Source organism: Anguilla rostrata, chromosome 3 (genome assembly GCF_018555375.3).
Source record: "Anguilla rostrata isolate EN2019 chromosome 3, ASM1855537v3, whole genome shotgun sequence".
NCBI classification, from domain to species: domain Eukaryota; kingdom Metazoa; phylum Chordata; class Actinopteri; order Anguilliformes; family Anguillidae; genus Anguilla; species Anguilla rostrata.
In genome coordinates, this window is record NC_057935.1 from 46,945,191 (window position 1) to 46,971,762 (window position 26,572).

Consider the following 26,572-nt stretch of genomic DNA (forward strand, 5'->3'; position numbering starts at 1 on the left):
AATTATTCTTGAAATGACCAACCTTGAGTAGAGCTGTGCTTTGGGGGAGCAGTGAAAAGAGACATATAAAACCCCTACACATGCTTGGAGACCCTTCTGATGGTGTGTGTGTGCATAGCTGTGAGTGCAAAAGAGAGATGGAGCTAACGTGAGTCACGATCAAGATCACAGTTTTGTTTCATACGTACAAAACGTTTCAACTGATATTTTTTTGAGAATGACCCAAAAATAACCACTGTCATATAAAAATTGTAGGGGTGGGGGGTATAGCATATACACTGAATATAAATTTGTTCTTTTTCATGTTCATTAGAGAAATTCAACAAAGCACTTAAAGTTTCATGTTGGAATATGGAGTGCCGTTTATGAGAAAAACAATCATATAGTGTACAAATGTACTGGTTGCTTGGAATAAATAATATAATATGCGTATGTATGGTTTTTCATTGACACATATATTGGTATGCTATTTGTGCATACATCAGTACAAAATGTGTGCATCTATTGGTTTGATTGCCATGCTTATTGGTTTGCTGCAGATGCATATAGGTTTGCTATACGCATGTATGGATTAATAATCCACGCATATATTGATTTGTTGTTTACATATATGTTGGTTTGACATTGATGCTTGTAAATTAGGTTGATATTTACATACAAACTAAACATGCCTAAACTGTGCCTATACACACATTCAATACCATGACAATAGCCTACAGTGTGACACAAAGTCACCATTTAACACCCCCAACCCACCATGTTACCATGTTACTTTCTACAAGTAATCAACCACACATAAGAAACATTTAATTTCTCATTTGCAAAAAGTATTTTACTTTCATGGATCAAATGTCATTGAATTTCCCATTAATAATAAAAACTGAATTAAAATGTGTTATGTTTGTACTTCACAGAGACATACTCATACACCACACAAAACATACAGGAAAACTCAGTAACTTGGTAAATGGACTGCATTTATATAGCACTTTTATCTATATATTTATTTATCCAAAGCGCTTTACAATTGATGCCTCTCATTCACCCATTCACACACACACACTCACACGCCAACAGCGAAAGGCTGCCATGCCAAGGTGCCAATCACTTCGTTGGGAGCAAGTAGGGGTTAGGTGTCTTGCTCAGGGACACTTCAACACTCCCAGGGCGGGGGATCGAACCGGCAACCCTCCGACTGCCAGACAACCGCTATCACTTCCTGAGCTATGTCGCCCCCTAACTTAAACTGTAAAAGTTAGGTGCAACTAGGTGAACTACTAGTCAAACTCGGTAGGTCCTGCTGTTGGACGAGTGGCTTACAGAATGTTTATGTGGAATAAGAAGAAATAATAATAATAACACAAAACTTGCTTTTCCTTAAATGCCCTCCAGTGCAGCCATAACTTTATCTAGGACCCCATCTTTCAATAAACATCCACTTTATAATCATGAACATGAAGTGTCTAATTGAGATCCGCTGTTTCAAGCTCTTTAAATACTTCTGCCATTGCTTAAAACATTTTTCTTTGATCTGGCATGATTATAAATACATTTTGTTGCACAATGTTAAGTTGTTAGTGAGTGAATACGCGCAGCTGAAAAGCCAACTATCAGCCCAATCGTCATGATGCAGAGCCCCTCTGGCAGTATGCAGTTAGATTACTTGGGGATGCCTGGACCCATTGACACCAATGAGGGCTCATTTGAAAGGTTACAGTCTTGTTTAATTTGTTCTGTAACTTGATTGACTAAATTGATTAAAAGTAAACCTATTGCTGTTCAGATAAGCAAACATCTGCTATACAAATTACTACTGTACTAAAGAGAGAATGGGGTGGTCAGATAAACCACCCATGTCCTAAATGTATAATAGTATACAAAAAATATTATTTTCATTTAGCTTATTTGTTGCATTTTATTTTACCTTTTGTTTTCATTTACCATTTATAACACATGGCAAACATAAAATTGAGCAATTATGAACATATTTTTATTTACATGTATGCCAGTCATACAGATTTCTTTTACCCATTTGTATTTTCAACTGTGGCACTGATGGCTGTGGTCCATCGTTAGTATTTTATTATTTTTTTTTTTTCATTATTCTTGCAAACACCCAAGGCTACCATTCTAAGCATTTACACCTGCCAAAATGGAGTATTAAATGGAACTGCAATGTGCAAGACAGAAGGGTAAGTGTAATTAAACTAACTCTCCAAAGCTCAAAGGCACTGACAACAGAATCCATTTTTCTCTGCATACACCAAATTCCAATGGAAGACGAAAGGTGTGCATTGGGAACGATTGTAAACTAGCTCAAATACTGAGATTGTGAAAATTTCTTTATGGACAAACTGCACATAGATCAATTCAAAAATCGATTGCACTGCCAAGCCAGGTAGACAGTTTAGGTATCACAGCCTCACAAAGCATTCTCATTTTCACAATGTCAGAAGAAGTCAAAGATCCAATTATTTTAAAAGGGCACCATGGACTGCTTATCTCTGAGTGACACTGACACTTTGATGTTTTTCAATTCAATTAATGGTTTTAGGATATATTTTAAACATGAAAGAACATACACCAGAACATGCTATTATTAATAACAAAAGATTTCAAATTTATAGTTATCATAGTTTCATAGTTTTCAAAGTATATCTTTGAAATGTGATAACAAAAGTCATGTTTGTACTTAAAATCATCCTGTAAGTTGTGTATTTTTCACAGAAAACAGAATATGCCAACAACATTTTCACAGGGTGAATGTAAAATGTATATGTGTGTTGCAAATAATCCCTAACCATGTCAAATCCCAGTCTGAAAAATTCCAAGGTACAGCCAAGCAGACACAGCTTTACTCGGATGGGTTGGGGGTGGGTAGGGTGGTTGGATGGACCAGGCAAACATACGTTCTCTCCAGGCCCTCCCTACTACATATCAGGATCTAAAAATCCCTCTATTTTTAGTTCATGGCAAAGATGACCTTGCTATTATCAACAGCTTTGATTGCTGAGACACATCAGTCCAATATTCATGAACACAAACATATGAAATGGCTATGAACCTGCAGGTAGCTAACCATTTCAATCTTTTGAGAAGAGCCCTGTACAAGAACAGTTAGTCGTACTGATCGACAGTGAGTACATGTCATTCCTTTAAAGTCTATGACTCCAATAGATAAGCAGCTATGGAGCATGCATGCATGCAATCATTAAAATAACAAATGGTAATTAAATTAATTTCATGAGCAAGCTGCTGCTTAATCAGGAAGGTTTGTGCGCAATAAAAGTATACACTGTCATAATCTTAATATTAATAATATACATACAATTTTGACACCCACTCTCCCAAGTTTGTCTGGCCCCCTCAAGAATGTGCAAAAACCAACCCTGTTTCTCAGTAATTCACAACTAAGAGTGTTTACCTTCAATTTACTTTTGAGAAGCAGGGTCTATTCTTTATGTTTCTAGAAAATGTAGTTTTATTTTTTCTTAAATTTCAGTATAGCTGCAGAAACACCCTGTCCATACTGCGGAGAATATTGAATATTGTCATATATTGCTGATATATTGCAGTGGATTTCAGTTAATCGGATACAATGTGTTTGGCACTGATAAACAATGTGAATTACTGTAACATCTAACGCTAATTCAGCGTTTCATCTGAATGACAATTAGGGTTGAGCCAAAATATTAACAAGCTTGCGTAATTATGTAACATTTTAATTCCAGCAGCATAATTTGAATTCATCTTTGAAACAAAAACACCATGCAAATTAAGTCACAATTAATGTTACCACTGCTGTGCTTGATCGTTTTGCAATGTTTGTAGAAGCTGATTTTATTGTTAACTTACCCAGCATCAGGAACAAAATGGAATTAAAATAACTGGTCTGAACATTTAAGGAAGTAGAGTGGGAGGAGACTGAGGGAACTTAAATCTTGCTATTCAAATATTAATTGTCAAGCAAATCAGGGAACATTTTCATCTAAACCTAGAAAATATTAAGACAATAATATATAAAATGTCTTAGGGACTAATAAAACATTCCAATTCATTAATATCACAGTAATGGCTGAAAAATAATACCAAGCATCTCATCTCATACCATCTCATTCAGCTCTTTCTTTGTTCCCTGTATTTGGATTTGTGTTAGCCCATATGCCCTGGACATGGACAAATCCATCAGAGAGCTCATTGTACTGAAAATTAGGTCAAAACTGCAAAGATTTTTTTTTTTTTTTTTTTCACATAATGTACAACTGTTATAAGATTTGGATGATTAGCATTGGGGGGAGCCAGGATAAAAATAAAAATACACACAACAGAAAAACCCAACAAATGAAGAAGATTACAACCAAATCAAACAACAAATGAGTTTTTTCTTTGATCTTGGAATCCATCTCTCTGCAACCAGACCCCACAGTTCAGTATCCTTCAATTTATCAGTTGCAGCCGGACTTCAAAACATTCAAGTTAATGTTTGCTGAGGACAAGTACTTTTTAAAATTGTGATTTTGAGGGAGGAGAATGGTAGTAAGGCTAACCCCATGCTGCACTCTCTCCCATGATTAATCCATTTCATCTTAAGTACACTCTTGGGAAGGCAAATGGCCAGAACACATTAGTGTTTACCTCTGTAGTACAATATTTTCCCTGACTCTTTGGTCAAACAAAATAAAAAATAAATTCTCAGACATCAAACTTCTTTTTTATGTTATTTAATTAATTTATTTCTTTTTTTGGTTACACACCCCACTGCTATTTCTTCCCAAGAAGTGCATGTTGTGAACAATTAGGTTCAGGCATCAGAGATTAAGAATTGCAGCAAAAAAAAAAACTAAAAATATGTTGGTTGAAGAATATGTAAGCAGTAACGTTTTCATAGAAGCTTATGAAGTTCATTTCAGGACTGTTTTTCCTCTATGACTGTTGCCAGAGCCATGGTTAAAAAGAAAAAAATGCTGAGCATTTGTGCTTCTATCTACGGGTGTGTCTGGGTGTCCAAAAAATGGGAAAACCCTTCATACACCAAGGAAAATGTGGGATTGTTATATAACATTTTTAATATATTTTTTTTTTTTTTCTTTAACATGTAATGTCATTGCCTTCACATTGAATAAAAGAGAGTTTACACAAAATGAATCCATACAGCATAGATCCATCTTTTCATTTACCTTTTATAACGCATCTGACATCATACAATGTGAAAAATGAATTTATTTATATTTATGAATTAGAATTCCTGGTTGCAGATTTTTTTCTTTTTTATCAGCTCAAATAGTAAGAAATGTTACAAATACACTGTGTGAACTATGAAATGACTGCAGTGTGCCCATCAGAGCAAAATTAACTATGCCATGTCAGCCAGTTTCTAAAATATTCATCTTTTGTTTGACAGTATTTATGCACAGTCCGCAACTAATACAACCCAGGTGGTTTTATGTTACAGCCACTGTTTACAAACAGTTGACTCCTGATCTCTCCCAATAGGCCTTCCTGGGTTGCCATAGATATTTATAAAAATTGGTATTGGGTTCTCAAGCTTAAAAGCTGTTTTCTGGCAGTGATCTTGAGCATGGAAGTGGGTTAAACTTCCTAAATATATTCATCAAATCCACACTCTATAGTTCTTGTTCTCAGGATGTATTTTGCTCTACTTTATACAAAGCACCACATCCAGGTGCTAGCAAAGTATGACCCCAACCCCCACTCCCCACGGGAAAACGTGCTGCAGACTGAATACAAAACTGCAGTGTAGCCACATCACGGAAGGCTTAGGCTTCAACGTCCAAATTAACACATCAATACAAAACAATATTAAATGGACGAACCTCCCAGAGGCAGGTGCCTGTGCTTCTTTGATCAGGCAAGGAATGTTACAAGCAGCCTCACATATGCAGATTAATCACTCTAAAAACACTAAGGAGGCACTACCTCCATCAGCAATTACATTGATCAAGAGCTGCATCTCCTTTAGTGTTCAATAACCATAATATCCACATCTTTATACATTACCACTACCTAATGGGATAGTAAATCCAGAATGTCTCTTGTAAAACAGCAAGCACTTCTCTTGTTTGGACTCACCACAATGTGGATGTTTAATTATATAAACTTTGATTTAATGTCAAATGTATAATCTAACACACATGTAATTGCATCAATACAATTTCTTTTCAGTGAGAAATTGTGGCCTTGGGAGGGTGAAAGGGGGAGTAGAGAATGTTGTTCCTCCTCTGTGATTACTGTAGAACTGTCCCTGTTCCCACACCCAGCCACTGAGGCCTACATGAGCTTGGACCGCAGCAGCCACACATACAGGCATGCTCGACTGGGACTGATCAGAAATCATCTCAAGTGTTGCATATTGCATTTTCTTTTTGTTTGCTATAAAGATCAGTGTCCTGCTTTTGGGCAGAAATCGGGAAGAATACTGCCACTGTGTATTATGGCTCCAATTAACCCTCCAAAAGCTGAACCTCACAGCCTCTGCAAGAAGACATTTCCTTTACCTTTTTTTTTTTTTTTTTTTACTTCTAACACCCAAATTTGGGAAGCTTCTCTTTAGAGTAACCAAATAGTTTTGACTGGTAGAAATAAACTGCCTGACGGTGTCACTCATTCAGTTTTGGTGTGTTTTTATTGCCAAACCACTGCCCCCCACAGTGCCTCCATGTCATGTTGTGACTCTTCTTCCAACCTTCCTTGAATATGCCAAGCAGAAGAAAAGACAGTAAGTTGACCATCAGCCCCCAGGTTGGTCACCAGTGACTAAATGTCAGGCATTTTAGCAGATGCTCCTATTCAGTGACATATACAGCTTACATTATTTTACATTTGAATGGTTAGATATTTACTGAGGAAATTCAAGTTAAGTGCCTTGCCTGAGGTTACAAATACAACAGCATTTCCACCTGGGAATCTAACCTACAGCCTTGGAGTTGAAAGTCCAGTTCACTAACAGTTATGATACACTGCCGCCCACCATTTTGGCTACCTGCCCTTTGGAGATGGTAGAAGGAGATGAGCTGCAGTGTCTGAGTGCAGCAACTTGCCCAGGGCATAATGAAGGTGTTAGGGGCTTACCCATCACCAGTTGGTGTGCCCCTTTGACACTCCAGAGCTGCGAGAGCCACTGCCACCAGTGCCCAACTCTAAAGTGTGTTGTACTCAGAGGCACTCAGGCCAGCCTTGCCACTGCTCCTCTTTCGCTGCTAAAAATGGTAAGACTGCACTGCACATGGCAAAGGCAATGACTGAGTCCACCTTACGACTACCTACATAATTAGTTTATGTTTCCACAGTTCATGCCTGGATGCACTTGTTCATTTGAAAGGGCATATAGACCTTAGCCAAGTACTGGGAGCTGATTAAGAAAACAGTGTCATTTAATACACCAAGCATAGAAATGTAATTAAACTTAAATCTTATAAACATGACACCACAGGTGATGGCTGGGTTATTTGTGATTGTCCTCAGGAAGTCTTGCAAAGACATGTAGTGCCTGAGTGGTCACCCTGTACCTTGAATTCAGCAATGTGCCCATTCTTTGTTCTTGATGTGTACCATAGCTGAGTTGTCTTATAATCACTTGCCTTATAAAATATACATTTATATATATACTAGCTAGCTGATGTTGAGTCTGTAGAATCAGGGAATTTGTTGTAATTATCTTCCTATTTTATTTTATTTTATGTATAATATGATAGTTCTTTTTTTTTTTTTTCAAACTGTTTTGAATCATGAAACTCACTTTTAAATTGTTTTCAAGTGGAAATCATTATAATTTCATCAGTATAGGGGTGTACAACATCAAAGAGTCAACAAACCTACCCAAAACCTCTGCAAAAATTTATAATTGTTGCAGAGACAAAAATGCGTTTTTTATAAAACATATAAATGTGGCCCTTATGATGGTTTAGGATTAAACATTGATATCACATTGAAAAATAATGCAAAAACATTGTGATACACTGTGGTACGCAAACCCAAAATATGTATTTATTCACTCTTGTATGTCTTTCAGTACAGTATGCAGTTTAATGTTGCATGGGGATGGGATGATGTTTTACAAATGTTTTTGTTTATGATCACTCTAAAGGAAATATTATGTTCAGCTAGCACATATGAGCCCACAGTAAATTTTAATGAGCATGACCTTCCGTGCCCTAATTGATAAGTATAGCCCATGGAGATTGTGATACCGCATATTGTTTACACTTAAAAAAGATTACAATAAAAGCACTAAAAGTGGAAGAATTTGTGGAAATGGCAAAAAAAACAACAAATTGGTAAAAAAAAAAAAAACTGCCAAGAAATGGCAAAAAATCACGGAATCTGTGACACCCGTGACTTCTGAGACAAACATCCAGCCTTACTCATGATATACCACAAGTTCTTGGGCCATATCGCTTTAATGTATCGCCGGTACACTTCGCATTTTTATGCAAAATGAAATAATGTAACTCTAAAAGTGGACATTTTAGCATTCTCACCCCTTTGTATGTTTTGTTAATTAGCACAGAAATCCAACCCCACAATGTTCTTCGCTATCCAATATTGTCAGCATGCCAGGATGGAATCATTGCTCCATTTCCATCACTGTCCATACTTTTCACAAGTTGACAACTTCTTCCTTTTTTTCTTGACATAAAAGAATGCAATTGCTCAGATGGTTGAGGTCACACTGAAAAAAATATGACTTTGAAAACCCAGGAAGTCTCTCTTGACGAGTGAACATTATACTCCAAAAATTGAGAGTGACAGTATTTTCTACTTGCCTGCCCTCTCAACAGTCAACATTTAGGAATGCAAATTATACTGAAGAGCATTGTGGCACTGAATGTGGCACTTTTTTTCTTTGATCTGTTCTTCATTTCCTGAGTGGCTGGCCAGAGCATATCCCAATGGAAGAGATGAAAAGAAAATACCAAGATCCTTCAATGCTTCTTAGAAACATTTGTCAATTCAAATGAAACTGTGCGGGATTGGAAAAAAAGAGCAAAAAACATATGTAGAGCATTTCATAGCGCAGCAACATTCTCTGATACTCCCCAGTGCAAGGCAAAATAACACTACATGGCCTAATTTGGCTTTCACTTCTGGAGCAAAAGTCTGTATTGTTTATCCCCCTATAAACATCTTATGTGTCATTGTACTATACTTAGAAATAGGAGCTGTTGCAAAACATGCAATACACATTCACAAGTCTTTGGAATCACCTCATATGCAGGAAACAGGACGATCACAATGATAATGACAATGATGAGTAGTTAGATAATCGTGGTTGTATAATTGTAGCTATTCTACGGACATGTATCTCCAATGTCATTTTCAGAAATATTTTCAGGGCAGCAAGCAAACCGTGTCATGTAAAGCACTTCTGGAACACAGCGGGACAATAGAGTATGATGTGATCAGACTGTACTGCAGTAAATTATTCAGCTAAAGAGCTGGGTGGGTAATTTCTACAGCACTAGTTTCCCTGCTGTTCGCAGAGGGTGTCTGCACATTGCTGGAATTGTATCCCTAATACCCTAGCCTGTAAATGGATGATGAGTACAGATGCAATATTGACCCACATGCTCCTTGCAGCTGCCTGACCCAGTGGAACATAACTTCAGATTGTATTATTCACTTAGACAAACAATATAAGAAAAAACTGAATGAGAAATCTGAATTGTACAGAGCGGTCTTTTCACAATCTCTGTGGCATCTCTATTTGATAATCCTACACTCAAGACAACATTAAGAATTACCCGTTTTTTTTTTTTTCCATCGGGTTAATGCAATGATGAATTGACTTAATCTCAAGTACAGAAATTGTGGATTAAAGTGCTTTAATGTACTCTAACTAATGGAAGAAACTCCTTTATATAGTTAATCATGGCATGAGATCACACTGACTCTGTTTTAACAAGCTGTTAATTTGTGTTAAGTTTTAGTGGCCATGTGTCTACAGTTTCACCAATTAGGAGACTGTTGATTCATCTCAGGCACCAATTTGATCAGTCAATAAATGACTTGTCTTTATGCAATCATGTGCAATATATAATAGTGTGAATATGGGGCTTTTTTGCCTGTATAGTTATAGTTACCTTAAGTGGGTAAGTAATCCCTCAAAACATGAAAAGAAAAATAGACAGCTTCTTAAAATTTTGGCATTGCAAACGAAAAGAAAATCAGCATACACAGGCCTCCCCCAGGACTGCATTTGAAAACTACTGCTTTAGACCACAACTGTTTTATACCAGTAACCCCAGACAATTATTAAACTGGTAACATCAGCTGTGTTTCAGAAACATAGTCCATTGTTAGAGCATGGGTAATTACATTTTGAGATGCCTCAATCTATACCACTGCAAGTCGTTATCCAAGCTCAGCCACTGGATTGGTTTATCCGCCTTTATCTAAAGAACAAACAATATGCAACAGTGTCTTTATAGTCACAAAATAACAGTAAAATCTCAATAAAAAGCAACTGCTTATCCTCAACCAATATCACAATTTTATTTTAGGTTGAGATTTTAATGTATTTTTACACAGATACACGTGTCCATTTTGGATAGATACACTGTCCTCAGGAAGTCAGGCTGAACCAGATCCATATGCCATTTACAGTTATATTATTTTTATTTAAAATTGTATTAATAGAATTTTTTTTACTGCTGAAAATGAAATTGGTATTTCTGTTTAGCCTCTTCAAATTGATTTTTCACCCTCTGGGTGGTATGAAATAAGACTTGCTAAGCATGAAAGAGAAGCAATCTTAAGCATAAAAAGTTGCAAGTATGGTCATAACCATTCTTTTTTTTTTTATTTTTTTTTTTACTCGGTACTCAAATGCAAGTTCAGATGAAGAATAAGTCGATATATAATTCTCAGAAGTTAACATTTTCCATTAAGTGAGAAACTAGGACTTGTACTATGAAATTTTAATGACCCATGACCTGGATGTCAGTGAGCCGCTTCTCTGCTTTCCCATTATCTATGATCTGTTCTCCCCAGTATGTTTCATACCTTGATATTCCAGAGAACAGGCAAAGGAGACCACATTAGTAAGTTATTTAAGTTGTGGTGCAATGCAGAGAAAACTTTGGTCACTTAAATGACTTATGTTCATTTGTGCAATTCCCATATTTATGTACTTCTCCCCACCACTATATTATGCCGTATTGTTTTACTTAAAATGCTGTTTATCTGAGTCTATCCTGACAGAGGTATGGCACTGTAGTTCTGCAGTGTAAAACCACTTAAAATTCAAGGATGGGAGCCTGGTGGAACTTGGTGAATAAATAAAATAAATAATAAGAATAAATAATAGGCTGGAGATTAGCACTGGACAGGCCTTCTGTGGATGTTTGTGAAAATAATCCAGCATGTATGAATACAACAGAGCTTCTCTAACCTTGAGTTCAAAGTGTAAGGCTGTATTGCATTGCAACAATACAATTTTGTTGTTTGTCCTAAGAAGGTGATTTTTTCACTCCTTTAGTCTTTTAAGAAATGCCTACAGTCTGAAAGAGAAAGAAAAAAAATCCTGTGATACAATATTGACCAAATCTAATGCCATAACTGAAAAGAAATATGTTGCTGCATTGCCATGAAAGTTTGTTTCAGCTAAAAATGAATATATATTGAATGAACGACTACTTGTATTTTTATTTATTTTTATTTTTCCATAGATTGCGTTGTTGCCGTTCTCGTTGTTAGTGTTAATCAGTTTAACCATCAGGGTCCAAGTTGAACTATGCGGTTGTTCCCTGTACTTGGACCGGTACTTCTCTCTAGGGGTTTCGTCATACTTGTTCCTGGTTATGGATATACACTTTGTTGTACGTCGCTCTGGATAAGAGCGCCTGCCAAATGCCTGTAATGTAATGTAATGTAATGTAATATATGCTCTCAGGAACATGTCTTGAATTTAACACATTTCCTGTGACAAAGCACTCACTTGATTTAAACTCACAACAGAAAGGCAAAATCTTGTTCTTTTGTCATCGTTATACAATAATGATATAAATATGTACAAAATGCCAAAATATGTATATGGTATATCCAATGCATGTCTTAAACACACCACACAGTCTACCATTCTGATTTCATGTATACTTATGTTTTTCACTTGTTTGCCTCTCACTGACAGTCATTTCATAGTGTTTTTCACACTAATTTATGATTTATGTGGTTACACACAGCTATTTCACAACAAATCAGACAGTGGGTGATATTTACTTGTCTGAAAGAACAGGATTTAAAATATACATTGTAAAAACATTAACCCTGTTTGTGGAGACAAATACACATGCAATTACATGGCTAACAGTTTATGCATAATAAGCAAAGTATCCATTGACAAATGCAATCGTACTACTTGTTTGGGAAGTTGGGACATACTACACTGTTCTCTACTTGCAACACATAAATATTTTTTAACCTCATCCAGAAAATGACAGAAATCAATAAATGATACATTAACATGTATACATTTAACAATGCAGTGTGTACAATGTATCCAAAAATGGAAGAAAAAAAAAGTTGCGTGACACATCAAGCCAGCATCAATAGTTATTTATTTGCTATTGTATTGCTCTTCATAGTGTTATTTAACACAATTATAAATTTCTGCATTTAAGACACCATTGTCTATAAGTCCATTCAAATGGAACTGGCAGGTAATTAACAGTGAATTAGATGAATGTGTTCACACACAGGTTTCTTCTGGCACTGTCACTAAATGAAGCCCTCTTTGCACTTTATTTTTCACAATGAGCAGGGTAAATTTGCTAGTAAAAAAGTATTGAGTAGGTTTAAAATTAGATGAACTTGAACTTCATGCAATGAATTGTTTCTAACATTCAATGGAGCCAAAATGTGGAACCTTCAATCTTTTTTACCAGTAGTTGCCCATTACCTATGACATAGTGTGTCTCTCACAGAGTGCTTAGGCCACTCAGCTCATTTTAAGTTGAACCATTCATTGAGTTTTTCCTCAGTTAAATGAATAAAGGATGATGCACTGAGCTTTGGTTGGAGCCTATTCAGCTTTGTCTAACATGCCAAGGTGATCAGGTAAATTTAAAACACTGAAAACTAAACCGTTTTGAAAAGAGTAACATACTGATAATCCCACTCGGACACGAGGAGAACACGAACACGCAAACTATGAAGTAGAAAGGATTGATCTTCGGATCAGTGCTGGACCGGTGCTGGGACCACTGCTTGTCTTGATTTATATCAATGACCTTGAAAGGGACATAGAAAGTACATTAGTCAAATTTGCAGATGATACAAAAATGGGAGGCCCAGCTAATAGTTTGGAAGCTACTGACTAATCCAAGAAGATTTAAATAAAATCCAGAAGCGAGCATTGTTGTGCTGAACGGCCTGTTCTCGTCGTTATGTTATGTTATGTTATGTTAGCATTTTAGTGACATACATTGTACCCAGCTAACCCTGCCCACTGGAAACCTGGTATTTAGTCAAGGAAAATTCACAAGGAAGAATTGACAGATTTCAGTTTCCTGGACCTTTAAGAAGAGAGCACTTGTGAGCTCAGTAATTGCAAAGGCCTGGTAGGCCAAGGAAGACCTCTACAGTTCATGACCAAATAATTTTCACCACGATGAAGAAAAACCCCCAAACACATGTGCAGTAGATCAGAAACACTCTTCAGGAGGCAGGTGTAGATGTGTCAGTGACTACTGTCTGCAGAAGACTTCATGAACAGAACTACAGAGGCTACATTGCAAGATCCAAACCATTAGTTAACCCTTAGAAACCTTTGGTTGAGTTTGACATTTTTTTCACTATCCTCAGCTTTTTTAGAGGTTTGTCTAAAAGATCCCTCTAAAGAACCCATCGTGCAATCCCTCATTTTTTTCACAAGACTTGTCCGTATCATGAAATCTCGAGCTTAGGCTTGGCTATATGTTTAAGTTGGTAGGCCCCATTATATGCAAAAATATGTATATCTCCAAAATCAAAAGTTGCAGTTCAGGTAAGGCAATTTGATTTATATTGCACCTTTCAAACACAGTGGCATTTCAGAGTGCTTTACACAGGCATAAAAGACAATAAAATTGGAGTTTAAAACATAAAAAACACAATGATTACATAAAATGAGAGAAAAAAAGGAAAGGAATGAGGGCATAAAGGAAGAAAAATAAAAACATATAGACTAAAACCAATGAAAAATCAAATGTAGTGTACTGAAACATTTAAATGACTACATCAATTAAAACACGAGGTTTATTTGTTTTAAAATGTGACCAGATAAATCTACAATTTGTCAACAACAAATCAGCAATTTGCAATACATATTGCATTTATCTTTCCATGAAGGATAAGTTCAAGTGCCATTCACGATGCCACCTGAGTTATATTTAGACCTTCAATCAAAATGATTCTACAGACCACCAAATCAGAATAATAGCACTCTACAGGTACATAATCTTACATTATGAGAATCGGTTGTATGGACTAACCACATCATGGCAGCATATCGATCGGATGTGCCTTTGCTTCATAATGTTTAGAGATATCCACAACATAAATATCTTTGTCTCAAACATTATGGAGCTCAGAGTATATACATGTTTGAACACACATAAACAAAATGCTATTTATTTATTTATTTATTTATTTATTTATTTATTTATTTATTCATTCATAAACATGGCTGTTGGTAGAGGGACTTAATTCATGTTACATCCGAGTCACATGCCTTGCTGAATGATTACATGCTTTACATTACTCTCCTCTGCTGGCATTCGGGGGTGTTATTTGTTTGCCGCTGGGATAGTCAGTCTCATTGTTTTTGTTGCCATTAATTTGTGTAAATTATATACACTCATCAAATCAAGATGTAATCATTTCAGATCTACTTATCGAAGACTCAAGGTTATCATAACTATAACAAGCTGTTCTCAGAGGGAAAAAAAAAAAACATTAAATTGATTAAATTTCAGCTTTGAATTATGCTCAGTTTTTTCACACTACTCCTACAGAAAATGAAAATATTTGCATATGTTACCCATAACCCTATATTAACCCTTTACCTCAGGAAAAAACAAAAAAACAAAAACATCTTTCTCTCCAGGCAGGTTTCATTAGCATGCTAGTTAGCATTATTTTAAATGCCACTGTACCTACAGTCACAGGAAATCCAGACCCACCCTCATGCAAATGCTTACCTCTGTATGAATGTAAATATTTACACATCTTAAGAAAAAGATAAACACATGCTCAGCCAAGCTGCTTAAAATGTCAAGATGGGAAAAAGCAATCTCTAAACAAGAACTGAAATAAAATCTCAAAATATCTGTATTAATTTGCTCAGTAGCAATGTGGGAGATTTGACAACAGTGATGTAAAGTCAGCTCACGTACGCAGCATCATTGAGAAGCACGTTAATTATATCCAGCCATTTCAATATGATAGAGGACATAAATGTCACATATTCCGTTTAGATTATTGGAACATGCTTATTTCACTGTATTTGAGGATTCTCTGCTTTACGCAAACTCATTCCACGCTTGTTAAGTCTGGCTTATGTTGTGTCAGATGTGCGGAGAAAATGCTACGATTAAAATATACAAGGAAGTGCTTAAAGCAATAAGAGAAAGTTAGAGAGTGTGGGTGTTTAAATAGCTTGGATGTGAAAACTGGTAAATGCTAATAAGTCCCGATGCATTTTTTCCCTCCTCATGTCTGTTGACTGCTTAAGGGAGAAGAAGAAGAAAAAGAACACTAGGAATGTGTAAAGCCAGATATCCACTGTGTTTTGCTGTTAAATGGAGTGGGATAAATCAATAGAGAAAGACGTTCATTTCATTAGACTATCAGAAAAAGTTAGCATTACTCCCTTTGCTCAGGGCTGGAGTCCTGTTTGAAGCGTTACATTTCCATGTAACCTTAAAGAAATTACTGCCTGCAGGAATTCCAGTTCTGAGCTGAAAGGTTTCAAATTGTATCCCATTACATGGACTAAATTTGCTTGAGATCAATTTGTTTTTTCTTGTGAAATAGCAAGAAATAATTGGTCATGCTCATCTGTGCAGAGTGCCTTCACAGGAGTATTGTAAACACCCTGCGTGAAGGCTGTGAATAGAAAGCAGAAGAGAACAGAAAACACGCCATGTTTCCCATGTTTTTTTTAAGAAAAGCCACATAGTGTAAATAACCACTGAGGAACAGATAGGCAATGGATCAAGATAACATTATATTATTTGCTGATTTATTATTCAGATAACTGCCATACTTATTAGGCTGAAACCAGTGATTAGCTTAAAGGCAAGATATGTGCATCCTACGTCAATACCATCAAGTCATTACCCATATGTGTACATACAGTGCCCTCATACCATATTTATAAAGATGAGCTTGGCAGGATGTATTTCATGTTTTTTTTTTTTTTTTCCCCAAAGTAATCATGAGTGTGGAACAATTATGCACACTCATATTGATTTAAGAAAATATAGCAAAAATAAAGCTAAAATATTTTGACATGAACCATCTCAATTAAGATTATATATATCTCTGGTGATAAGCCGAGTCTTCCTAATCTTCTTTGGGCAAAACATGAGTAATGCAATGATTAAAACAATACAGTCGCACCAAGGTTGCTATTATTCGTGGCATCAATGGCATTTTCCTACTGTAATATAGGGGCACTGGATATTTTAAATTTTGTTGCCTGTTTCCATACAGAATTAAATAAGGCCACTTTGTGTGTGTGTGTGTGTTTGTGTGTAGTAGCACTATGGAAAAGTTTATTCTCAAAGAATATCACCGTTCCCAAATGCATCCACACTAGAGGTCTGCATCAGTCTGGGAATTAGGAGGGAGTCTGCTTAAGCTCTGTCTTTTACAGCCCGACCCGAACTAGCCTGACAAGCTCAAGGCAAATTTGAAGCCCGAACCCGATAAAGCCCGATAGCAGAGATAACAAGCCCAGAACAGAAAATAGTGTTTTCCTCCGGAATAGGAATAATGCAGTGCTTTCGCAAGATGGAGTGCGAGCAACACTTCCACCAGCACATTTATCGACAACGATGGCACAAACCAAAGCTTCCAGATTTAGTAGCGTACTATTGCACTCAACAAGCAAATTAAATAGCAGTATTTCAACTTTCAGGCTTATTTTGTTAAACGTGTATTTCCTTCTGTTAAACTTGACATGAATAAATGTGTCGCTTGCACCTCTGCAACAAACAGCACAGACTTCAGACTAATACACACCATTAGATTCCCAAAGACAAATGTATTCATATGCATTTTAAAACACAGGCTTATGAACAGTAGGAGTAAAAATCTTCCAACAAGGTTGAAGCCAAAACTGTAAAGTATGTATTCCTGTGCATCTCAAATATCCTGACAGATGGAAATACCAGAAGTTACAGTTAGTTCCAGTAATGCATCTTTATCAAATAATTAATATATTAGATCTTCTTTTATAAACCAACTCAAATTCCTATTTATAATGCAAACAAGTGGGGGAATCACTTAGAATGGCATCTGAGATTAGGCTTACTCTGAAATACTTACCAGAAATAGCTATTCAATGATGGTCATACTGTATACATTTTTATTGCTTCCTTGAATAGAATGTCAAACAATGAACATGTGAAAAATTAAAAAGCAGTGTTTTGATGGTGAACACTGGCATGTTTACAGTACCTCAAAAAAGCATATGTGATTTAATCAACAATTCCTAATGCTACAGCATACAATCACATTCTAGACGATTCTGTGCTTCCCCAGTTTGGGGAAGGCCCTTTCCTGTCTCAGCATAACAGTGCTCCTGGGCACACAGCGAGGCCCATACAAAAATGGTTTTGTTGAGAACGGTGAGGAAGAACTTGACTGGCCTGCACAGCATACTGACCTCAATGCCATCCAACACCTTTAGGATCAATTGGAAAGCCAACTGCAAGCCAGGTCTAATCACCCAATCAGTGCCCAACCTCACTAACGCTTTTCTGACTGAATGAAAGCAAATTCCTGCTGCAATAGTCCAACATCTAGTATAAAGCCTTCCATGAAGAGTGGAGGTTGTTATAGCAATAACTGGACCAACTCCATATCAATGCTCATAATTGTGGATGAGATGTTGGATGTCAGCAGGTGTCCACATACTTTTGGCCACATTGTATTAATTCATACTAATTATGTATTGCTTAAGCCTTGGACCTTGACTAATCTCCCATTCTATTAAATATAAATTCTGAACTGGTTTCTCATGGAATTAACATTTTTTTCCACCAAGCTCTGCAAGATTCCGTGGCTGGTGATGGATTACAGCTGAGCATAGACTAAGAAGAATGAACTCGGTAACCATGTGGTATTGCTCCGTAACCATGTTTTATTGCATTTTCTTGTCTAATCATGGGTTTTGTTAGAGCGAGAATTCAGTCAAGCTCAATAGAAATTCATATCCAGAAAAGCTGATTAACCTATTGTTCCATAATCTTCCCGTATCACTATATGAAACATCTGCATTTCAGAAATAAAGAGCACTGAAATTAAAGAGACATTCTAAATGGTTCAATGTGAAATGGTTAACAAGGCAAGAAAACATTTCAGAAAATTTCTGAGAAGTACAGATGATACAGAAGTTAATGTTTTGTGACGGTCTGTGGTCATTGTAGTTCTGTAGGAAACTGAAAAGTGTCACAAACTGTCAAGTAGTAGAATCATGAGAGATATAACGGCTATTAATGTTGTGATTTTTTATTTATTAACTTTTTTCAAGGCATAAAATTAGACATGAATGATAGCTCTCCATTAAGGCTGAAAGGGCTAAAAAGCTAAGAAAGCACTTCCGATTTGATTTTCCCCTGGATAACATATGCCATGATCAACAGTCAAACAAGTGTGAATAAATAATCACAACAAAATGGGGATTACTTTCCCACTTGATAGGCCTATAAAAAGCTCCCTACTTTGCTGTAATTCTAAACAGGCTTAAACAGATGGGACTAAATCTCTCCCTATCCTCAGCTTTAACCAGTGAGCAATTATATGTCATTGTAGGACTATGGTTGTTTATACACCAGTATTCCGATACAAACCTGACACTATTAGTAAAAGGAACTTCTGGATTTTATAATTTAGTGACTAAATTATTTATATCTGCTTACCCGTTGTATCACTGATCAACACTGTATATGCCTGCAATGTGTCATTTCACATTTGACAACATTTGCATATACGCTTTACAATGCTAATTTGGAGGCATATGGTGAACACCATTGTAAATGGCATCCGTCAGCTTTTCCAAGAAGCTCATCTGTGAAAGCACAAACAACCTGCTTGTGGGAAACGCAGCGGTGTTCACACTCAGCTAATGAGAGTTGCAGTAAAACGTCTGAACTAATATCAGTCCAAGTCTTGAAAGCCTTCATAAAGTCCCCCGCTGCTCTCTGGTGAAGCCCCACTGAGATTCCATATTCCTCTGCAAGGATTTTGCTCACAATAGAGGGAGCATTATGCACCGTTTGAGTATTTCAACTCAAGAGCAGAATTTTTTGCTTAATTTTTTCTCCTATTGTATTTCTTATGTAGCTCAGCTTGTGAGGGAAGTTGGCCTGTTCTTAGCATTGCTAAATTTCATATATGAAGAAAAGCAACGTGATGGTATTTTCTTGATCAGATTTAAAAAAAATATATATCACAAAACATGTTATACAGGTCTGTTATGAAATGCTGTAGCATTTACATAGAAGAGGAAGAAGAAGAAGAAGAAGAAGAAGAAGAAGAAGAAGAAGACGACATCGCATGTGTCATGGTTTTATGGAAATTCTAGGCCTCAAAAAAATGTTTTTCCAAAGCATTTGGGTTAAATGCTTGGGTAAAATCAACAAATTCCGATTCATTTTATTGGTTATACATGAGTACTTTCCATTTATTTATTTATTTATTTAGTGCTTGATTAATTACAAAGCCAATTTTTCAGTGCCAGGCTTATTACATTAAATTACAGGCATTTATCAGATGCTCTAATCCAGAGTGACTAACATAGCATTTACCAACCATTTATACAGCTGGATATATACTAAAGCAATGCTGGTTGTATACCTTGCCCAAAGGTACAGGAGCAGGGAATCCCAGGAATCGAACATGTGACATTTACATCAGTTCCTTACCGATCATACCACACTGCCGCCCACAATTTATGAGTGAAAGACATTTAGGTTTGCTGTTCAGTATAGCACTCTTCATTTCTAATATAAAAAACGTAATGCAGAAATGATTAATATTACATTTAAAGTACTGTACAGTGTGTTTTACATCCAGTTCACAATCATCCAATAGACTTTTAGGAATACTATAATAAGTCGTCAACAGAATGTCCGATCATAGCCAGTAATAGCAATAATAGCAATACATATGGACTTATTCAATGATAATCCAATAATTAATTAAATAAGCTCTCTGTTGAAATGAGCTGTACTGCAAGGAGGCGTGATACAAACTAAATAAATAACTAAATAAATGTAACATGGCTGCCTAATGTCTTTTGTGGAAAACATATTCTTATTCTTGAGTTTTTTCTGCCTACTGACCTGTAATCATAATCTTCTTATGATTACATTGATATTTTAAGATTTCAGTATTCACCATTTAAGTAATCTCAAATAAGATTACATTTGACATTTATTTTTATCTGGTTTATTTATTTATTTATTTACTTAAATTTCCAATTAGATTTTAAGTACAGCGTGACTGTCAGACTAAAAGAAAATGAAATAAACAAGATCCACATATCCACATATGTAATAATGCTCCAAGCTGTTATTAGTCTTAAGGTTCTACACTTTCACTAAAAAGAATGCATGATGAAAGTAGCCATAACAACATTTGCCCTTGGTTTTTGGTAAACAGCTTGGGTAGAGGTGAAGAGCCCTATTAGTTGAACCAACATTTCCCAAGTGTATGCTTTCAGAAACTACAACTCTGGCTTTCAAAGTTCCAATTAACGACTATGGTCCCAATTAGTACATTCAAATGCACCACAAGGCATATCCTTGGGGATAAACCCCAAGAAGCTATTTTCATTACCGAAGAGCAGTGCTTTTGAGAGAGAAAAATGTGCAGCAAAAAACGAATGCATTTATAGCAATATTTCCTTCTCGCCTTTCACATTTCTCATTCTTTGTACAATCCTAATGTTCAATTCTTTATAAAAAAACTTAAAATTTTAAAAACAGACCAATTCCATAAATAATTTGTGGGGGAAAATGTAATTATTACTGCTGTTGGCATCCATGCAGGGCAACAAGGTATTCCTCTACTATTTCTCTCAGTTGTTAAAATTCCCTGCTTAAAGCTGTTTCAATTATGTCTCAACTGGGTCCAGCCACAGCCACGTATTTGCTCAGAATTCCAGAGTCTGCCTCTACCCGACTCCCTACCATATGCTTATACATTGATAGTGTGCTAATTTTATTTCATCAAAACATCTAAACAAAGCTTGGGTGATGGTATAATTTCTGCCACATGGGCATCTTTGGAGGCTCAGAGAACGGACCCTGTGAATACCAGTCAAGCAGCTGATAATATTAAGAGAAGAAGGCCGATTCAGTTTTTTTTTATTTTTTTTTATTTGTTTCACATTTTTCATATAAAAGCGTTCCCATGGCGAGGGGTTTGTGTTAAATCCAATCATGAGAATAGCTGTACAGGAAGTGGGACAGGAGATAGTCATTAGGACATTTGCAGTGGTCCCTTATTATTATTTGGACATTCTGGGGACATTTGATTGGCTTTAGCAGAATTACACAATAGTGCTTAATGATTTCAGCGTGAAAGCCAGTGCAATTTGGCGCACCTGTGGACTCCGAACAGTCACTGGCATGCTTGCTCGACAGTGTCCAAAAGATCTATTATTACAAACAGGAAAGTGCACTCCATCACAGCTCTGCATCTATCAGCCATCAAGCACTTGAAAGCTTTTGAAGTAGTGCCAAGATTGGCCAAGAAAATACTTTCCAATTCAAAACGATGTTAGACCTCATTATCCTGATGGAGGGTGCTGTCATGGGCTACAAGGTGAGATGCCAATTCATACCTAGAAAGGCATGACGACCTCATGGAAGGTACGATTTGCGAAGGTTATAAAAAAGTGCTTCCTGTTAAGTGCATTGGGCTATAGTGCTCATATTCAAAGCTCTGCAGCACAATTTATTTATTCTGGCCCAGATTACATATTATAATATGTAAGTATTTATTCTTCATAAAATATGTTCAAGCTTGTCAGTCCAGTCACAACCATTTGTAAATAAACACAAAATACAACATGCTCAATGAAGAAGTTTTATGAGCAATCTAACCACAACAGCAATTTAATTTCATTATGACCCAGTATATCTAGTGTAAAATTTTCTGAATGAATCAGTTGGTTCATTTCAAATAGCAAATGTTCCTACTGGAAAACCTTATTTGTCCATTTTTTCATTTTTTTTTTAATTTTTTTTTTTTTAATAAACTTTTGTGTTCTGCTTTTTATCTAATGTGTCATGACACAACAGAACATGACGCAGATAAACCAGCCATCAGTTATCCGTTATCATTTTTAAGATGAACTCAAGCTTCTGAACTCAAGTAGAAGTTGAGTTGTAAGTAGATTTGCTTACTAGAATGTATTGCAAGACAGTAAAAATCTTTTGAAATAAAGATTATTTATTTTTATTTTTTAATTAACCCAGTGCTTAGTGCTTATTGGTTTTATTGACCTTTTTATTGAAGTTTGAGCATGATGTTTTACCACTAAAATATGTGCTACCATTTTTTTTGCAAAAATAATTTGTGCAAACAATTTCTGGTTTAAGTTCTGATTATTGTGTCAAAATAATTGTTTTCAGTGAATTCTAATAGAAACATAGCTCAGCATAAGAGTTGCTTTTGCCAGTTGATCCTCACAACTTTGATCATAGTTATTATTTTTCATGAAGGCACTTTAATGTGATGGGCAGTTATTTTATGGTGTCTTTGGCTATCTGTGCATAAATACTAATCATATCATTTAGTGAAACATAAAATATTGCTTGCTTTGTGCCTCATTCCATTTTGTTTGCCAATGGATTTGTCCATCAATTTTGCAGTTGGGAACTATTACGGTAAATGTTATTGAGGTGAGTTCTCCTGCCCTGATCAAAAATATTACCATGGTGCATATCTGCATCATAAATCCAGCCATTCCCTTCAGTGCTCCTCTTACCAGAGACAGCTTTATGACTTAAGGACCTGGCAAGAAGGGCATCTTGTAAGCAATATTTTAGCTCATCCATCAAGACCAGCAAACAAAGCAAATTACCTTTCAACACTATGAGGAGTGACCGGTTATCTCAAGTCACCAGCACTACAGCTAATAGAAGAAGGACATCTAATTCAGGTGGATGGCTACATCAATAATTTTGATCTAAATCAGAGGGTTGAAAAAAGTGGATGTTCCCAGCCTCTCAAGATCACATTTTATCTGGAATTTAGATTAGGTGCATCACATAAGTCAAGATATTCTCACATATTTTGACAATACCATGGCCATAAAAAATAGCTAGATGACAGCTAGCCTTTCTGCGTAATCCACCGTCTCCCCAATTCCTTCCCCCACCAATCCTTTGATGCAACTCATATAATTTCTAAGCACTCAGTATTTGTAATAATGATGTCAGTCCATTTCCCATACCAGACATTTATGGATTTCAGTTCAGGCACAGTTAATCACATAATGTGCAGCGTGTTAGTCTACAATTAGTCTCTGTATCATTTTACCATGCTATGTATTATTTTAAATGTATGGTATGCATATTTCATGAGAGGTAATAATCACTAGTATAACAACAACACACTCCAAAGAAAATAGTAGCTAAGGAAAACACAATGTTATGTCAGTTCCTCAACTTGCATCATAATTTGGCTTTGCGTGATGAAAACTCAAACGTGATGTTACATTTAAAATTCCATTACACTTAATCAACCACTCTTGTCATTTACCATAAATTTAAAGTACTGAAATTGTCATCTATCCTGATGACTGATGGTAGTAATGAACATGGTGATAAACATCAATGTTTTCCCCATGTAATATTTCTGTAAATTTTACATAATATGATGAGCGGACTGCTTTTAGGGAAAAAAAATGAAATATGAAATTTGCCTTTTATCATGTTAAAAATCACAATTTTGCATGCAAATTTTACATTTTCACATGTAAATGAAATTTTTCACATGTGATAAGATAATAGGTCACATTGGGTCATTTGCATCTTCACATTTTCACATGCCACTGACTTTTTAAAAGGTGGACTACAATTTCCATATGTGAAAACAAACCATGTGACTTGAAATAGCATAGGTTGCCTTTTTCAGCTCTCATCTTATAAGTGGAATTATTTTTATATTCACATTTGTACTCTTCACATGTCGGGTGTTCACATGTGGTTTCTGAACACGTGGTTTTTGAATATGTGATTTTTTCCAAAGGGGTGATAAACTGTCAGTGCACAAAATGTTCTCCAGTTATTACATTGAAGCCTTACCAAGAAAAAAAAAGAAAAGAAAAAAGCATGTCAGCTTTTCACTCACTATGAGGAGAGGAGCATAATGCAAATTCCACCGCCATCAGTAAGCATCTATATGAGGGACACGTAGTTCTATTTTATCGGGGGTGACATGTGAAAGGGGTGCTGGGACTGCTTGCTTCACAACTAGTGCCATGCTCCCTCACCCTGCTGAATGTGGAGGGCAGTGGCATAGATAATAGTGCAGAGTAATGCAGTACATACTTCTTAAATACAATTCCAGTACCCTAGAGAGTAATGGAAACAAAAACAGACAATGGATACAGGCAATGTTTTAGGACCCAAAATGTCAAAACTGACCTGAATTTGCACTTAAAATGTAAATGAATGCCCAGGCAATGCAGTAGAGACTTGTGTCAATGTCAAGTGAAATATAAGTATGGATATTTACCAATTATTTGAGGAAAATACTTTTAAACAGAACAACATAAAAAAACTAATCAACAAATAATACATTTGACTATTCATTTCACATGGAGAGCAATTAAAAAGCATCAGAAATCACAAATTAAAAATCTTTGTAGTTACTGCTTGAATCTTTTATGCAAATACAGGGTAAAACAGAAATGGAAACTCTCCTCTCCAAAAAATATATGAGCCTTGAGAAAATCTGACCATTTTGATTGAGAGAATTTATATATAGTGTATGCTACCATCTCCTGTTCCAGCAACACAAGGGTCAACCACCACATATGTTCATGAGAAGGATTTACTTAGGTAAATACACATTAGTCAGAGATTCGCTATCCCACATGCAGCATATTGTTCAAATAACATAATCAGGTTAGATACGGCAGAGACAGTATTGAACTGATTTCAATAGTTTATTTAATAGAGGTGTGTAATTTTCACCATTTGGGATGGTGCTGAAAAGTGGATATCAGTGGAAACTGGACCATTGGTACTCACTAAGGGTGTGCACGGGGTCCAGTATTCAGGATTCAGTTCACCTTGGGATCGGAGGTCCAGATATTCGGGATTCAGTTCAGTTTGGGCTCTTGTTAAAGTTTCCTTCATGGGAAATTCAAGAAAATGATGTCAACTAAATATTATGTCTATTCAAGAAAACATAAAAAACATTGGGTTGTTATAGCAGTGGCTGTGATCAGATGAGTTCATATAAGCCAGTGGTGTCAAACTTGTTGCCATGGAGGGCTGTGTGTATGCAGGTTTTCATTCCAACCAATTAATGCTGCCTTAATTGAGTCCAATTACTCATTCAGCCATATGCGTTTAACTGCATTGAAGCACAGAATATAAGAACATTTTTATTTAGACAATGCGGGTCACCATAGACGTCGGGTCACCATTGTGCACAAACCTGCATCCCTAATTCAGCAAATAATTTAACTAATTATATAATCAAGATTGAATTAATTGGAAATACACATTATTTGTATTTTCCAAGGCTGGAATGAAAACCTGCATACACACGGCCCTCCATGGCAACGAGTTTGACACCACTGATATAAGCCATATAAGGCAGATATTTTCAAAAATGTTTATGCAGAAAGTTTTGCACAAAAATGGATAATAATGGCGAGTACTCACACACACACATGCACGCACAACATGCAGCAAGGTATATGTTTGGAACAATCATTAAACAGATATTTACATATTTATGTAGTTGTCAACATAAAATGTAATGTTCAAATTAGGACATTCAACATTATATTTAAATATATTTACATATATTTAAAAGTTATATGTTCCTATAACATGACCTGTCTTAAATAAATGATTCAATATGATACTTTAATTACCAATGTATTCTGCATCTTGACCCTGTATGTAGAGACTATTATTTATCTTTTGATGCTCAAGGTCTAGCATTTAACATTTTCAGTTCATCCAGGTTAATACAAAGTGTGAACAGAGTAAGAATTTAGCCATTAGGAAAAGATATGGAAAGCCCAGTGTCATCGTGTGTGTTAATCAACTAAATTAATGAGATGAATATTATCCACATTTTCCATTCCAAG

At 36.0% G+C, this 26,572-nt stretch overlaps 1 protein-coding gene across 2 annotated transcripts in view; it reads right to left on the reverse strand.

Moving 5' to 3' along the window:
* The window catches only part of LOC135251000 (protocadherin-9-like), a 176,521-nt gene that overhangs the window by 106,877 nt on the left and 43,072 nt on the right, over positions 1-26,572 (reverse strand). The window contains exon 3 of one of the 2 annotated variants that reach the window (XM_064327917.1): positions 25,497-25,598. The exons of the other annotated variant lie outside the window; for it this stretch is intronic. Coding sequence (XP_064183987.1) covers positions 25,497-25,598 — 102 coding nt within the window. The remainder of the gene's footprint in view (positions 1-25,496; positions 25,599-26,572) is intronic. 2 annotated transcript variants of the gene reach the window in all.